The sequence below is a fragment of the Herpailurus yagouaroundi genome, unplaced genomic scaffold (genome assembly GCF_014898765.1).
Source record: "Herpailurus yagouaroundi ecotype Mexico unplaced genomic scaffold, PumYag 189, whole genome shotgun sequence".
NCBI classification, from domain to species: Eukaryota; Metazoa; Chordata; class Mammalia; order Carnivora; family Felidae; genus Herpailurus; species Herpailurus yagouaroundi.
In genome coordinates, this window is record NW_024412420.1 from 4614966 (window position 1) to 4632668 (window position 17703).

Sequence of the window (17703 nt, forward strand, 5' to 3'; positions counted from 1 at the left end):
CTGTCCCGGGACCACAGGGGGTCATGGTCTTTTCCTTTCTTTTGCATCCTCCCCACCCCAAGTCCATCCTGCGGATTGATCCGAGGTTGGAACAGAACCCAAAGTTCAGGTTCTGCTATCGGACAGGCCTGGAGGGGAAGTCTGCGTCCCACACTGCCTTTCAAGGGTGACCACGGTAGCCTCCCAGAGAAGAATTCAACGAGATAATATAAGTCAACGGCCTGACCCAGCACCCAACACTTAGTACGGAATCACTAACACCACACCTCGCAGTTAACCAACTAAAAAGAGCCCCAAACCCCTTTATGGTCAGGAATGTGCACAAGTGTGTGAGTCTACTTCACACAGGCGTGTGTGTGTGTTCTGTTTTCTTCACCCAGAACATAAACTACCGAAGGGTAGAGTCACTTTGTCACTTTGCCGCTGGATTTACTTAGCGCCTTAAGGCCCAGTGGCGGGGTCTCTTCTCTTTGGATCAGTCTGGATTCAGATGAATTACACCAGAATCCTGAGAGGTGGTGGGTGGGCCCTGCCCCAGGGGCCACAAACATAACACCGGCCACCAGCAAGAGGAGGAATAAACCCCTCTGAAGACAGACCCAGATAATACACAGAGCATGTGCATGAAACAAGCTACAAAAATAGGAGCACAGACAACGTTACGGTTCTGAGACATTCAAAAGTCTCCTTAGTCCTTTAATGACACACCTGATAAGTTCACACAGCCTGCTGGACTCTACAAATGTTACTGCTAAAATGAACTGAGCAGCTCCAGACCCAGTGCGGGCCACGCCAGGGAAGACGGTCTGTGAACGCCTCCGTGACAACGGACAACCGTTCTCAGGGCAGGGGTGGTCGCTGCCCTGGGCCGGGCCAAAGCTCACAGAGCCTCCCACTGCTGGCAAACTGGTCCCAACCGGTAAGTGTTAAAGAAAAAAGGCACAAAGTCAGAAGAGAAAGGGGGAAGCGAGAGAGAAGCCGGAGGCGGGAACGTGCGGAGAGGTGTTGCAGGTACCGGCCTGTTTGGGAAACTCTCACAGCCCATCTGGGCAGCACCGGCTTCCCTGACACCCACGAACAGGCCCACGAGATTCCAATGCAGGTTATGGCTCAAGCAAGAAACCCCGCCTGCAAACACGTCTGCAAACACTACCCCCCCCCCCGCCACGGGCCTGGTTGTAACAGCAGAACTGGAGCGAAGGGGCTCACTCTCCCGAGCCTTCCATTGCCCAAGCTGGACCTGTCTCATTTAATTACTTCCAACCTCTCTCCAGAGGCAGGGTGGGGCTGGGCGAGGCACAAATTTCCCCCGTCCCCCCCCCCCCCCCCCGGCGCTTTAAATATGTCTTGAAGAGAAAGTACACGGTCACCACCACACTCAGCTATTCTCTGAAACCGGCCAGAATGAATCAGCCCCCAACGGGCAAGGCGAGGCAGGGCCACGGGGATGGCGTCTTTCACAACCGACCTGGAAGGGCAGTTAAGTGCCACTCTGAATGCAAGGCCGGCCCGGAGGAGGCTGCTTTCTCTTTGTTGCGTGTCTCCCATCCATGCAGAAATTGACTATTACCAAAGGCAGGAAAATCTCCTTTTGGAGGCTAAGTAGCAGTCACGGCACTCCTCCGAGACGAGAGCTCACAACAGGACACGCCTGGGGACAGGGTCACAGCGGCCCATCGCCTTGGGCAAATAAATAAAAGCACAGAACCTTCGGACCAGTCGGCAGTCGGCAGTGCCTTATACCACCTAGGGCAAGCACGACAGCCGCACAGGGGGAACTGAGTGACAACGCTTAGGACAGGTGCACAGTGTCTTCTCGGGACGCAGTCCTCTGGGGACACAGGCCTGTGCAGACCACCCCACACCCGGGCTCCCAGGACAACATCCACGACTGCTCAAAGATGAGGGAAGCAGAGGGCCGGCCCAGCCACTGCCAGCCTCCTGGGACACAGCAGCCAGAGGACGGGTGTCACACAAAGCCAGCAGGGCCAGTCTCCCCACAGGCTGCCATGCTGGAGCCCTGGAACAACGTTACTTTCCAAAGCCCCAGCTCCCCCGCCAACCAAAAAGAGGCTGAATTAAGCACATCACCCATGGTTACATGTCCCGTCTGTCTGTCTGTCTGACTCTGTATAACCCGCACACTCTCACCCTCCGTTTCCTGACTGACTGGGAAGATTGTGTGTTGCTCCCAGCCTGTTCCAGCAGCAGAGCTCAGGGGATAATTTTACTTCGTCTCACATACATTCTGACAGGTACAGTCCCAAGCATCTTTCCCGAGTCTCCGTGGGCATCTGACAGGGGAAGGTTCAGCCACCAAAGGCCCCCGGGAGCTTCCTCTCTTAATGCATCTTCCAGAAAGGCACAGAAGGAAGCCCAGCATCGACTCACAGGCCTCTAGCAGCTTCCGTGGGAGCTCCTGTCCTGTGAGTCACGGCCCCGCATCCCTCCCCAGCCGCTGCCACCACCAGCTCCCAGCCCAGGCCCCACGTGGTCACCAAATGGCAGCAGAGCCCCACTGAAAGGCTGCTCTGTCTGTCTGCTCCTGCAGGCACGCAGGGCACCGTGCCGACCACAAGCCGGACTCCTCCACGTCAGCTCCTGACAGATTTCACTTAAATCTTGACAACCAAGTTCAAGGACAAGGTTCTCGAGGACGCAGCTGTGGCAAAGGGGGGGGGGGGGGGGGGAGGGCACGGCAGCCAGCCCCACGCACCACTTACCTTGCCAAACTGCTCAAAGTACTGTTTTACATCCTCCACCACCGTGTTCGCAGATAATCCGCCTACGAATATTTTCTTTGTTCTTGTGACCATCTGCAAGAAACGACACGAGGAGGGCATGGGTTAACCAGGTTATCTGAAGCAACGCTCGCCAAGATGCTGAAACAAGCCGCTTTGCACGTTTCTCTAGGAAGGCAATTCTAGATAAATTTGAGCTGCGCGGAGCGGGCCCTGCAGTCATCTCAGAATGCTGGAGACAGCCACTCTGGATTTCTCAGGCCTTCAGCCCACAATCTACGAGCCTGAGTTGCATACAGACACAGAGTGGACTTTGGAACCTCTTCGGCCATGACATGAAGCTTCATTCGGATTTCCCTCGCAAAGAGAAAAGCGGCATGTTCAAAGCTATTTCGAACCTGAGATGTGAACAGAATTACGTGCATAAAAACCTGTGGCCCAGAAAGTGCCGTAAACTTTGTCAAGAAGAAACTGACACGTCATTCAAACGTACGGGCGGGCTGTCTACATGGAGCCGTCCCGGGTGCTGGTTTGTGTGCGCCAACAAGACGGAGGCTGACCTCCCACTCAAGGGTCACTCTCCAAGTGACCTCATTGGGCCATTGGGCCTCATTCTCCTTTCCCCTCTCGATTCCGCCATTATCCACCCTGATTCACCCTACACTCAGTCAAGGCCAGCCAATCCCCAGGTATCCAACCCTTTGTCCACACCAATCCTTCTCCCTGGAATGCTTCCCCATGCCTAAGTCTCCCAAGGCAAGTTGTCACCATCCCGCGAGACCCAACGACCTTCTCCAAAATGCAAGTTATCTATATAGTCGCCACATCCAGAAGCTGTCCCTATCTCTTCCAGAACCCTGACACTGCACCCGCCAGTCCCAGCACCCACTTCTTCCCACCTAGAGCAGAAATCATTGATAATCCTGGCTTTGTTACTTTTTCCCCCAGACTGGGAATTCCCGATTCTTCTCGGTACCCTCCACGATGCCAAGTCCACGGCCAGGCACACGGAAGCCCACACCAAAATGGTGGACGCGAAAACAAACGCATGTGGTCGTGTTTCAGAATTCCACCAGTTCCAATGCAAAGGGAAAAGCTTCAGAATACAAACGGTTCAGAGAAGGAGCCAGATATAGGTAGGCGCCAAAAGTGAAACAAGAAAATAAATGTTATTCTGAACACCAAGCTTACACTGTATGTGCGTGTGTGTGTGTGTGTGTGTGTGTGTGTGTGTGTTTTAATGTGACATAAAACATTTTTTATTTAAATGTTCAATAAAAAAACGTTCAGCCTCAGTGGGTACAGGGTCTCACCAATTTGGCTGCGTATGGTAAAAGCCCAACGTCTTAACCTGATGGGAGAAATTCTATCACAATGCACACGTGTATCAAATCATAATGTTTGCACACTTTTGTCAGGGGCACCTCGATAAAGCTGAGGGAAAAATGTTTGATGAGACCATTCATATAAAAGCATGACAGGGGCGCCTGGGTGGCTCAGTCGGTTAAGTGGCCGACTTCGGCTCAGGTCATGATCTCGCGGTCCATGGGTTCAAGCCCCACGTCGGGCTCTGTGCTGACAGCTCAGGGCCTGGAGCCTGTTTCAGATTCTGTGTCTCCCTCTTTCTCTGACCCTCCCCTGTTCATGCTCTCTCTCTCTCTCTGTCTCAAAAATAAATAAATGTTAAAAAAAAAAATAAAAAAAAAAAAAAAGCATGACTGAAGGGGCACATAGGTGGCCCAGTCAGCTGAGCATCCAACTACTGATTTCAGCTCAGGTCATGATCCCAGGGTCATGCGATCAAGCCCCGCTCCAGACTCCACGCTAAGCAAGGAGCCTGCTTGGGATTCTCTCCCTCTCTCTCTTTCTCCTTCTGCCTCTCCTCCACGTGCCTTTTTTCTCTATCTCAAACAAATATTCAAAAGTGAATAAAAGCATGACCGAAAACCCAAAATAAGTGAACAAGACAAAGCTCAGAATGGTTTTTAAAAATTCACAGTGGCATGTATGTTTATTACAACTCCATGGAGAGTGCCTAAATACGGGGGCCACGGCTGTCAGGATTCCCACTGTTCCCAAGGCAGAGACACACTGGCCGAGGGAATGTACCAACCAAACGGTTTCCTACAAGAGTGCCCTGGCCGGAGCACCTGGGTGGCTCAGAGCGGGTTGAGCATCTGACTTCGGCCCAGGTCACGATGTAGCAGTTCATGAGTTCGAGCTCCACATCGGGCTCGCTGCTGTCAGCCTGTCAGCGCAGAGCCCGCTTCAGAGCCTCTGTCCCCTTCTCTCTGCCTCTCCCCTACCTGTGCCATCCCGCAAATAAATGTAATAAATAAACAAACAAAGAAATAAGAGTGCCGTGGCAGAGTGGTTAGTGGCAGGCTGTGTGCTGAGGAGCGCCCCCCAGAGGTTTCGGCCCCACGCTCTGCACTGTGAAAGTCCTGGACCACCAGGCCCACCTAACCCCAAACTCCCATCAATCAGGAAGCACAATGGCCACGAAAGGAGACTCTCAGACTTCAAGGAGCTCACACTTTGGCTTAGAGGCTTCCGGAAGGGACGTGTGCCACCACAGCCCGTTGACTGAGCCCCATCCGGAACGTCCTTCTAGTGGACTTGCTGCACTATTTTAAGAGGACATTGTCCTAGCAATGCCACGCACTTCCTGTTGGCTGTGAGAGCCAGGCGGTGGTTGCATGTGCGTTCAAAGCTGTGATTTATCGCTTTTCGGCTCTCTTCAGATGAACGGGAGACGAGAGAAGATAAGGCACACGAGACGTTCTACGAAGATCCCACCCGCACCCAGTACCAACTCCAAGAGCCTCTCGTTAACGGCCGGACACCTTACTCTGCTCCCTCCGGTGGAGCAGGTCACCTCCCCGTGACACTCTCAGTCCCTCTCCAGATGGACATCTCTCCCTACACTCACTGACCGCCAGCTTTTGCCACCTACCTTTCCTAACGTGTGCACTCCACAGACACATGAAGTGCTAGGTGTGGGAGCCCACGTTCCAATACAACGTGTAATTTAATCCACTATAAAATAGAGATATAATAATTAGCCTACCACGCGAGGTTCCTATTAGGACTAAATTAAATAACATATGCCAAAGTGTCTAGCAGGACACCAGGCAGATGCTAGATAAGTGGTCACCGTAACTGAATCCAAAGTCAATTACTAAATTCATCCTTCAAGCTCAGAATAGATGTGCGGCAGAAAGACACCTTGCACAAAGATCTTTGATAAATCCACTCTCGGTGCCCCCGTTCTCTTCCACTGTAATTTCAAAACCGTTTTCCTGCATCTCTACGTGATTTCGGATGGGCAGGGACTCCCAATAGTTTCACTTCAGATTTTTCATTCTTTTTTTTTTTTCTTTCTTTCTTTTTTCCACCCAGCTACAAGCAATTAAATATCTATAAAAAAATACTAATCGGACCCACAAACACGCACTAATGGTGTTCTGAACTTGAAGAAACTCTGGAGAAGCATTCCATAAAATGAACCCCATGGTCCCATTTACAATTGTTTAGAGCCAGGTGGGTACAGAGCAGGCCCTATTTATATTCCAAATGTTCACATGGACCCAGATAATTAAACGAGTAACATGTCTTCATTCCAAATAACAGAAGTCAACAGAATGTTCATTCCCCAGTAACCGGTTGAGTGAAAAGGTCCCCTCTTACACCCTCTACTGCTGCTCAACAGCAGTAAACCTATCAAGCCAGAGCCCTAAACACTGGGGCAGACACCCAGCTATAAATCTGCACGGTCCAAAAAAAGTCTTTAAAATACTTTTTTTTTAGAAGGATGAGAAATCCCAGGCCCCAGACACTGCGCCAAAGTGTCCGAAGTTACTAAAACATCCTCTCCAGGAACCGGCTCAGATACAGTGATGGGTCCCACTCTTCAGCAAACACTAAAAGGAAACTGGTTTAATCAAAACCTTCCAGACGTGAAAAGGCCAGTGGGAAGATGTGTAACACTCGGTTAGCTGCTCACCAATGGCTTGGCTTCAGGAGAGGAGGGCACGGCTTGGGGGGGGGGGGGCCTCGCGGGGGGGGGCGCGGGCAGGGGACAACAGGGCTCTGCACGGTGACCTCTCCCGCTAGGGGCACACTGGGGGAAATAGGAGTGATTTACTTTGGGAATCCTGATGGCATCACTGCTAAATGTACTGTGCACTGCTCGATGATTTGCATTCTGAAGAGGGACACTGGAGCCAGGCAGAGGACTCTAGAATCACACATTCTTCCCTCCGTTTCCCTTCTACCTACTGAGGAGGGCTGGACAGGGATGTGGCTGCATGTTGTGCCTGGGCTCTCAGTGGGACTAAACGGAGGTCCTCAAATTCCCATCGATTATCTAAGTTTCTGTGTCCGAGCGTGCACGCGGGCGTGCCTGTGCGCGTGTATGCATCTGGGGGAACTCTCTAGTCCCGAGACCCTTAGTCTTGGCTTCTACTCGCCCCAGGAACCAATCAGCATCCCCAGAACTTTAACCCTCTTCTGCAACAGCGAGCAGGACAAGTTACCCACTAGTCTCCCTGACTCTATAATCCTTTGCATTATAAAAAGTCCTCTCTGCCCGTAGTGGAGAGAGCCACCCGTGTTTTCTTCCTGTGCCAGGCCCTTCGGGTAACTGTTTCCTAACCCACAGCCTTCACACCAAGACAGTACTTAACCACACAAAGCAAAGGAAGATGGCCCCCACATACCGAAATGCTGAGGCGGCCCCGGGCGGCCCCCACAGCACACCCAAATGGAACGAGCCACTCATCTGTTCCAGAGAGGGCTCACTCCAAAATCCACTAGGCAAGTGATCTTAAGTGTCCTTTCCATGGAGCTTTTGGTGCAAGGGTTGCAGAAAACACTTTGTATGCGAATGCTTTCCACTGTTTGAGACACTAGAAACCCACCAAGAGCCCTGCACCCCTTGTTGACAGCCACCTCCCTCAACAGATGCCCTTAATTTTATAATCTAGGGTGGCACTCTGGGAAGTGGGGTGTGTGTGTGTGTGTGTGTGTGTGTGTGTGTGTATCAAGAGGTGGGGGGAGTATTCAGGCTCTCACAAATCATTGCTGCACATTCTGCATCTAGACCCATAATTTAACTAAACACCACTGCTCTCCACACCTCTTGGCTCCACAAAGAAAACCCCAGCACCCATTCCAGTTTGGAAAATTGCTGTTTACACATCAGAACTGGCCAAAGCCAGCTGCTAACCAGAGCTGCAAAGAACACCCCACCTTCCTGCTTCTAACCAGAGAGCTCCTTTTTTTTTTTTTTTTTAAGTTTCAAAAAATCCCTTTAAAAAACTAGGTTTGCATCTGAAATGGTCACTCAGAGTGGGGCCAGCGGTTGTATTTTTAAAAAATTTTTTAACGTTTATTTATTATTGGGAGACAGAGAGACACAGAGAGTGAGCAGGGGAGGGGCAGAGAGAGGGGGAGACACAGAATCCAAAGCAGGCTCCAGACTCCGAGCTGTCAGCACAGAGCCCGACATGGGGCTCGAACTCACAAACTGTGAGATCGCGACCTGAGCTGGAGTTGGTCGCCCAACCAACTGAGCCACCCAGGCGCCCAACCCACTGGTTGTATTTTTGTAAAAGAGGATAAAGTAGATGAGTGAGAGAGAGAGGAGAGAGAGAGAGAGAGAGAGAGAGAGAGAGAGAGAGAATGTGTGTGTGTGTGTTAAAAGCAGAAGGTGGGGGTACTAGAAAAATTACTTTGAAGAATAAGATTGACGGGGAACACTTAGCTCCAAGAGCTTTGCCTCAAAGATATTTATTAGTTGTCACACAGGAAAACAACAATAACTGCAAATGTTTCTCATCCGGACAGATGCATGGAAAGGCAGGAAGTGGCTCTGGAGAGGCTTGAATGGGTAGGAGAGAAGCCCAAGGAAATTAAGTCAGCTCTTGCCATCACCATGTTCCTGCAAAGAGCTCAAATTCCCTCTTTGGTTAAAAACATGAGCCATCTTCACTGCCCAAGAGCGCGGACTGGTTCACAGAAGCTCTCTCATCTGTGGGAGTCCCAAGGGGGAGACAGCCCAGGGAAGATGAGAGAACAGTGGTGCCAGGCAGGATTTTGCAAACCTGTTACCCCCGTTGTGCAGATGGAAAAATCAAGTCCCAGCAAGGTGGCTCAGGTGTTGGTTAAAGGGAAGGTGAAGTGACACGGGAGAACGGACATGCCGGCAGATACTATACAATTCCATCCCAGCGTCTGAAACTGGTGAGCACTTTGTTCTTCAGATTCTAGGATAAAACTGTGCGTTATAATCAATTGCGTGTCGGTTCTCTGCATCTGAGAATTAAGCTCAATCTCTGTACGGCAAAGAAGCTATCGAAGGGCTAACTGGGGTCCCCGAAGTCCCGAACTCCACATCCCCACTCCACAGGGAGTTTCCTCCGAGGAACGTGCCCTCTAAAATCCCCAAATTCCCCCAGTATTTTTTTCCATCCTTCCCTCCTCCCTCTAACACTCCTGCTACCAGCTCCATGCTATCTGAATCCGGTGGCAAAACTCAGCAGACAAAACCAGAACCCAGGTCAGGTACCAGTATCTTCTCCAAATGATCCTCCAATCACGTGTGGAGAAAGACCGTAGTGGGCGACCACTAGGCCCACCTAGCTCTTCAGAAACAGAGCTTTTTCAGATGTAATCGGTTAAGGATCTTGAAAGGAAATCGTCGTGGGAATAGGGTGGGCCCCAAATCCAATGTCCGGGGTCCTGACACAGAAAGGCCATGAGAAGATGGAGCCAGAGAATAAAGCGGCACGCCTACAAACCAAGGGACACCAAGAGTTGCCGGTAGCTACCGGAACGTAGAAGAGCGGCATGGACGGTGCCTCAGAGTCTCCAGAAGGACCGAGCCCTGCCGAGCCCTGATTAAAGATGTCTAGACTCCCGAACTGGGAGGAGAAGACACTTCTTTCGCTTCAATCCACCCAGGCTGTGTTAGTTTGTTCCGGAAGCCCCAAGAAATGGATATGAAGGACACTACAGCCCTGGTCTTGCCTTTTCTTGGTGACCGTGGAGCCGGAGTCCACGTGGAAGCTCCGCCATCATGGAGGAGGAGGAGGACACTGCACCGACAGGTGTGACAGTCTACACCTGCCCTCCCACGGAGGGCAGGCCACACTCATCACGCTCAGCGTGGAGCCTGCTGGGGACTCCCTCCCTGCCCCTCTCTCTGCCCCTCCCCGGATCGCACTCTCTGGCGTGTGCGTGCTCACTCACTCTCTCTCAAAATAAATATTGTTAAAAAACAAAAAAGTAAAATAAAATAAAGTTTTAAAAGGACGAATGGATGAATTAAGTTGTGATATATCCGTGTAACGGAATATTATTCGGCCACCAAAAGGAACGAAATACTGGCACACGCTACAACGTGGATGAGCCTTGAAAACATGGCGCTAAGCGAGAGGGGCCAGTCATGAAAGGCCACACATAGTGTAGGATTCCGTTCGCATGAAGGTTCATGACAGAAGTACATTAGTGGTTGCTCAGGGCTACGGGAGAGGGGGCAATGATGACTATCAAGAATATGGGGTTTCTTTCTGAGGTGATGATAAGGTCCCAAAATTGATTGTGGAGATTGCACACGTATCTGTGCTACACTAACAACCACTGAACTGCCTCTTAAATGGGTGAATCGTACGGCATATGAATTATATCTCAATAAAGCTGTTCTTTTTTTTTTTTTCTTGTCCAAGACAGACCCAAAAGATCCCTAAATCAAGAGTCTGACTGCAAAAAGAGCTTAAAATAAACCCAAGTGCCGAAGAAAGTATGCTCTCCCCGGCTGCTTCATCCACCAGCTAATTCCACATGCTTTGATTCACCCCTGGTTGACCACTGGACAAAGGTGTAACAATATTTGATGTTGCCAACTGCAGAAATTAATTGAACTTCAGAGGAAACTAATTATAAATATAACCCCAAATGTTTCTCAGAGCTCTCTCTCGAGCTCTCTCTCCCCATCTACAGCTATTAGCCGGAGACCAGTAGGGTTCACGCTACCATTTGGCACTCCCCCTAAATAGCTTTAAAATTGGAAGGAAAAAAAAAAAATAGCCTTCATCTATATGGGGCTGGAATATAATTTACACACAATTATCCAACATAGTCAGGTTACAACATTACCTCTGATTAAAACAACAGTAACTCACCTAAAGGAGAACGTGATCTTGTAATGAAATGATCAGCCTGCTCCAGCGGCCTCCCCACCTCCAGCTCGGGGTGTTCTGCCTGGCTCCCTCCGAGGCTAATTTAAAAATACTACTTCCTCTTACCCTTAGGGGGAAAAGCTTCAGCCCGCTTGGGTGACCTGTCTACAGATTGGTATCAGAGAGTAATATCCTAGACGGAGCACTCCGACCGGGGGCTCCGGGAGGTAAGAGAAAAAGGGGCAGAGATGGAGTGTTGCCTGGGAAGTGACAGGAAATTAAGGATCACGAGCCACACGTCAACTGCTGCTGAGCGAGGTGGCTGGCTGGCCATCACCCCAATCCCAGGCACCCAAGCTGTTCCGCATCCACAGGTAGTTTCTCGGTCACTCGGTCCTTCTTGGAGCCCCCACCCCCGAATACTAGCCACAGAGTGAGTCACGGGAGGCCCCGACAACACTCTCCAGTGTTGTAATGATTGCCGATACGTAGATGCAATTAAAACCCATAATCTTTTACAGCAGCGGTATTAAGCGAAATTAAGTAAGTACCCTTTACTGTTACTGAATTTGCAAGGAAGCCATGCATTTCTGCATACCAAAGAGGCGCCTCCAAAGTCCCGGCAAGGCAGCCAATGCAGATTCTTAATAAACCTCAGAAAGAGGTGGGGAAGAAGGGCCAGCCAGGATGGCTGGTGTGAACGCGGTTCCTTCCACGGGTGCCTGTCACTCCCACCGTGGAGTCTGGCAGAATTCTCCTGAAGACCTGGAGGATGCCTCACTGAGGGGCAGGGCCCTGGAAAAGCTGACGCCGATGGTCAGGGGGCCCCACGGCTAAAGCAGAGGTCCAAGGTGATCTGGCCTATGGCAGTGCTCCAAACGAAACAACGACAATAACTTTCAAACATGTTCTCTCTGTCCACCTGCTTGCATTTTCAGGCACACCTGTGTAGACGGAGGCAGACGAAATAACCACCCTGGTGGGTGAGATGAGATTAGGTCAACTCTCTTAACAGTTCTGGTCCTCACATATCGCCCTGAAAAATGGGCCTAAAAGCCTGGCCTGGGTAACATAAACTAAGGCAGCAAATGTGGAATTAGAACTCCAAGAAGGCCGCCCACAGGAGTTCCTACACCCTCCAAGAAGGGCAGGAAGGAAAGCCTGGCCTCGGAGCCCAGGCCTCTAACACCAACCCTTCTCGGGGTTTCTCTCCAGCTCCAGCCTCCCTGGTGCCTACGTGCAGGCCAAGAGGCGCCCGAGGCCCGTCTCGAGGCCCCGGGGGGATGTGCTCGGCGCACCCCTTCCTACTTCCCAAACTGCTCCCTCCCTAAAACATCTCAGGTCACCCGGGTAGCAACCACCAGAGAGACGTTTTTTTCTCCACAGAAGTTCGGTGCTTCCAAGTTTGCTGGAACCAGAAGTAAACACCCACTCCTCGCCCGGCCGCCTCAGGGAGCCCTGCCTCCTCCACAGGGCGCTTCGGAAACCTCTAGGGACAGGCTGAAGAGCCACGTCAGAAAGCACGGTCAGATGCTTGGTTGAGGAAAAGCAAGCTTCGGAGTGTACTCTGCATTCTGCATTCTGGGAAGGACTGCCCGAGACAGAGAAACTTCTAGAACCCACCCCGGTGAGACATGACAGCAACAACTACACGGCTCTTCTTAGGAGGGAAAGCATTAAAAACTTTGCTGGCAGGCAGGCTCTGAAGCCAAGGCAGCCCATCCCCCAAACCCTCCAGTTGATTTCTTGAAAGGAACAAATGGCAGCCTTAACCCTTAGCCTTGATTACCTTCATTAGCATATTTTAGATGCACGGCAATCAGTTCTTGATGAGCAAGTTTCACCTAATCCACGGAGCTGGGCCAGGCTGCAGGTAGCACCGGGTGCTCGACCCAGCAGCGCCTCAGAATCTCCCGGGGTGTCTTGTAAACCTAGCGATACCGGCCCCGCCCTCGCGATGCCGATCTCATTGGTCCGCGGTGAGGCCTGGGTAGTTTTTAAACACTCTCCAGAAGATTCTACTGTGCCGGCAGGGCTCTAAGGAGAAGCTGCTGGAAGCTGGGAGCACTGGCTTGAGTCCCAACTCAGCCACTTCCTTAGTGTAATTGTAGGCAAGCCATGTGTAAAGTGGGGGCAATAGCTACATGCCCCAGAGCCGCGATAGGCCCCGCAAGACGGAAGTGTGTGAACTTCCTGGCGCATAGTAGGTTCTCAAAAGATGACTGCTGAATTGCAGGAGAGGGACGCCAGAGACCAAAGGGTATAAGAAGACACTGTAGAGAACGGTCCCTGGTGGCAAGACATCCTCATTCATTCATTCTGTCATCAAAGGTGTTTTGAGAACCTACTGTGTGCCAATCATTGTGCCAGGCTCTGTGCATGTGAAGTCTGCTCTGAAGATGCTTCCTGTCAAGTAAGAGGCTGTGTTACGGTAGCAAGGTGGGGCTTTGGGAGCACAGGGATGGGCAGGACTTGAGGCCTGAAGGTCAGCAGCTGGGAGCCAGGACAGAAAGGGGAGAAGGACCTGCCCGGCGGGAGCAGCAACATCTTCAACATTCACCACAGGGCTGCAAGCGGACCTGAGCGACTACGGCCAAGGTGGCAACGGAATGCAGGGAGGAGAGGGGCCAGGCCGGACAGGGAAGGCCCCACAGGCCAGAGGCTGAAACAGGGAAGCCACTCTTCGCTCAGGCTGCGAAAGAGGGGCTGGGTCATTTAATGCTAGGTGTTGGCAAGGAGGCCTGGGCAAGAGTGAGAAGAAAAGCAAGCACCAGAAGAAAGGCACCGAGACACCAGTCCTAGTGCCCAGGGTGGGCCTGGGATCAGTTTCCCACCAGAAGGTCCCTCCCTGCTCCACCGTTACACTATTCCGGAGACACCGGGGCTGGGGCAGGTGGGGGCGGGGGGGGGGGGAGGGCAGGTGGGGGAGGCATCAGGAGAGATAAGCACATTGCACCCTTGGCATGGTCGTCTTTGGAAACACACTTTGCCATCTGTTAGGTCATAAATTTTACTTGTCAAGAAAAAGAAAGTCAAATCTGCCCCCTCCCCCAGGATGTGCTGATCTGGCCCCTGCCAGTTGCCACAAGTAAACTTCCTTTGAGGGCAAAGGGGGAGCCAAGGATCGTTTGCAGTGAAAGAGAGAAGCAGAGATAATTATGAGCAAGGCTTTCGGCCATTTATTAAATGTTACCCCTAAAGGGATGGAAGGGGATCTTTCCAAATCCAACAGGGTTTTGGTGGCTGAAAAGAGCATCAGATGTGGAGATTCCGGATGGGAGGGCCAGGTTCCAACCCCAGCACCCTGAGCCGTCCATGTGATACTGTCGAAAGAAAAGCAATCCAGGGAGCTCAATCACATGTGTACTATGTGGCCCCGACCCTGACTGAGCTTCTCTGAACCTGGGTTTCTCCTTCTACAAAATGAGATTAAAAGAGTTAACAGGTGGGCCCCTGGGTGGCTCAGCCAGTTAAACTTCCGACTTCAGCTCAGGTCACCATCTCACAGCTCTCGGGTTCCAGCCCCGAGTCGGGCTCCGTGCTGACAGCTCAGAGCCTGGAGCCTGCTTCGGATTCTGTGTCTCCCTCTCTCTCTGCCCCTTCCCTGCTTGTGCTCTGTCTCCTCTCTCTCTCTCTTTCTCAAAAATAAGTAAACATTAAAAGAATTTTTTTGTTTAAAAAGAGTTAACACGTGAAACGTGTTTAGCATGGGACAAAATGACAGGCACATAAAAATTCCTCTTCCCCTCCCCGCCTGTCACCTCACCTTTATCTGTGCGGCTGTGAGTGGGGATCAAACCTTCCCTGACTGTCCCTAGAGACTACACAACAGACAGAAAAGCACTTGCAAAAGGCAGGAAGCATACTCTGCAAACCTAATGACTAATTACGATCGATTCTTTATCTCTCTGATTCCGCCCACCTCCAGCGCTGACCCTGGGCAACCACGGTTCTCCAAGGGCTGATGATGCTCCAGCAAAAAGGATGCCATCTCAATGCAAAGCAATGTCTTTATCTGCCTTGCCCCAGACAGCCCCTTACCCTACCAAGAGTAACAGACTATTCCACACAGGAAGGTCATTCTCTGTAAGAGATAAAACTGACCATGCCTCAGAGGTAATATTTCTCTGCTACACCCATATCCTAATATGTCTGTGCTCTCCTCCTGCCAGGAACATATTTCTATAAATCCTCACATAACAGAAAACTTTATTTTCCAGAGGGACAAGCGAGGGGGGGGGGGGGGGGAGGAAACAACATTCACAGCAAAAACATCACCAGTCAAACTGAACGCGGTCTGCCAGGAACTTTACTAAATGTGTAGTGTTACAGATGTTTTATAGTCATGTTGTCTGTTCTATTTAAAACCCTTGCGCTAGGCCAACCAAACAATGGAAAAGAGAGAAAGAAAAAGATATGTTCCCCAGCGTGCCCAACCCAGCTAACTGGTCTGGGCTGGATGTTTATTGAGGCAAAGAGGTAACTGGGGACCTGTAGCTGTCAGCCAAAACGTGGAGGGCTCATTTCGTAGTTCACTCTGGAGAGCTGTCAAATCAGCCACACGGCCCAGCAAACGGCACACGGTCTCTCGGAAGGGCACTTCATCCTGGAAGACCAGGGTCTTCTATGGGAAAATTGCTCTGCACCTGGCAAGCGCTTAATAAAATCTAGTTCCCTTCCCTCAAGGAAGAACAATCTGCCCAGTTAAACCTCATTTGTCCAACAACACTCATTCATTCCCCTCCACAAACATTTGTTCAGTGCCTGCTATGAAAAAGGTACTGAGCTAGCCAATCCCCTGTGGTCAGGACGACTCCCCAACCCCCTCCCTCAAGCCGGAATGGAAGCCTTATATGGGAGGACCATGGTCCACCAACCCCCAGAATGGAAGCTTCCTGAAGTTAAGGACTTTTGTCTGTTTAGTTCACCAGCGTACACCTAGCACCTAGAAGACTGCCTGGCATACAGTAGGCACACAATAAATATGGGCTAAATAAAGGAGGGAATGAATATTTCAATTTCCCAGCCTCTGGATGATTCCAGGTCCCCGAGCACCACCTGGTCTCCCTTCTTTCCCCGTGGGTAATTCCGAGCACTTCTTGTGGCACAATGAGATCAAAGGCTTCGTTCCTAAGAAGAGCTGGCCGAAGTTCTCTTCAAGAGCAGACATTCAAGAACAGACAGATTGCTGCACTGGAGGGTCCTGCTGGACTGGGGCAGAGAAGCCTTCCCCTTACTACTGAGACACACAGAGCTGGTGATCTGTTAGAGGCATCTTTATATATAAGAAGGGCAATCAATGACTCTGGATATGAAACCATTCAAAAAGCCATGCCAAATTGGGAAGGGCCTGGAACACCCAGCAATCACAGATTCAATGACAACATCCAGGGTCTGTATCACCAGCCCCTGATTAATTCCATTCGACACCGGACATTAATGACCACCTAGCTCCCACCAGCCCAACCTCAACGATTTCACTTAGAGCTGTCACGGGGGCCTGACAAAAACAGACAACGGCAGAAGTAAGCAAAAAAGACAAGAGGGATCAACGGTAAACTCTGTCAGGAGAGTCAGAGAAGGCTTCAAAGAGGAAATGCCTAACTAGGGTTTCAAAGGATGAGCAGGAGTGTTCCAAGAAGACGGGAGAAAAGCAGGCAGAGTCACAGCAGCATGAAATATCACCGTTTCAGGCACTAAAAGTTTGGCATTACCAGAAATCAAGTGGAAAAGAGAGTCTGATGGGAGATAAGGACAGAGGCAAGGGTTAGATCACAAAGAGTCTTGTAGACAACAATCGAGGAGACTAACCTTCGTCCTTTAGACAAAGGGTCAATGATTTTAAGCCAAGGAATAACATGGCCAGCTTTGTGTTTTAGATAAGTCACCCTGTAGAAGACAGACTGGAGCATTTGCAAATAGAGACTATAAGAACGGTTAGAAGCTTATCGTAATAGCCCGAGATGAAGGGACCTTGAACTAAAGCAAGGATCTTTTGCATAACAAAGCAGGAAGAGATTTAAGAGAGAGAAGGAGACAAAATTATCAGCCCTGGGTAAAGGGCCAGATGCAGAGATGGGGAAGAGGAAGTCACCAACTGAGATAAGGGATGTAGGAGAGGCAAGTTTGCAGGGGAAGGATAAATGCATTCAGTTTGGGCACATTAAATTTACGGTGCCCAGAAGACAATTTTGTATATCTGTCCTGGAGTTCAGGAGAAAATCAGGGCAGATGACCCAGAGTGAATGCACTAGGTGGAATCCCAACATCTTTTGGAAACCCGAAGAACCAGTAGAGAAGCAAGGGAAAATGGTCTCACCAACTATGGCATATGACCCCTTGGGCTATGCCCCTTCCCTTGACTATGAGTCAGCCTGTGACTGTTCCAGCCAGTAGAATACAGCCGAATAGATGGTGTGTACCTCCAGAGCTGGGAGACAAAAGGTGCTGCAGCTTCCGGCTTGTTCGCTGGACCATGCACCCTTGGAGTCCTGAGTCATGGAGTAAGATGTCCAGCTACCCCAAAGCTGCCATGTTGTAAGGAAGCCCAGTCACACAGACAGACCACATCGTTGGAACTCCATTCTTGGAGCCATCCCTGCCCAGGCACCAGACATATGAGTGAACAAGCCTTCAGATAATTCCAGCCCATTGCTAACAGACCACCATCAACATTGAAGTCTTCCCAGCTGAGGTCCTAAACACGGCAAACCAGAAACCAACGATCCTGCTGTGCCCTGTCCAAATTCCTGACCCAGTTAACTCCCTGAGCATTGATA

The 17703-nt window shown here is 50.8% G+C and overlaps 1 protein-coding gene across 11 annotated transcripts in view; it reads right to left on the reverse strand.

The window, feature by feature from the left end:
• MSI2 (musashi RNA binding protein 2) overlaps positions 1 to 17703 on the reverse strand; it is a 394191-nt gene that overhangs the window by 256151 nt on the left and 120337 nt on the right. For all 11 annotated transcript variants that reach the window (XM_040497036.1, XM_040497042.1, XM_040497044.1 and 8 more), the window contains exon 6: positions 2724 to 2816. In XM_040497036.1, coding sequence (XP_040352970.1) covers positions 2724 to 2816 — 93 coding nt within the window. The remainder of the gene's footprint in view (positions 1 to 2723; positions 2817 to 17703) is intronic.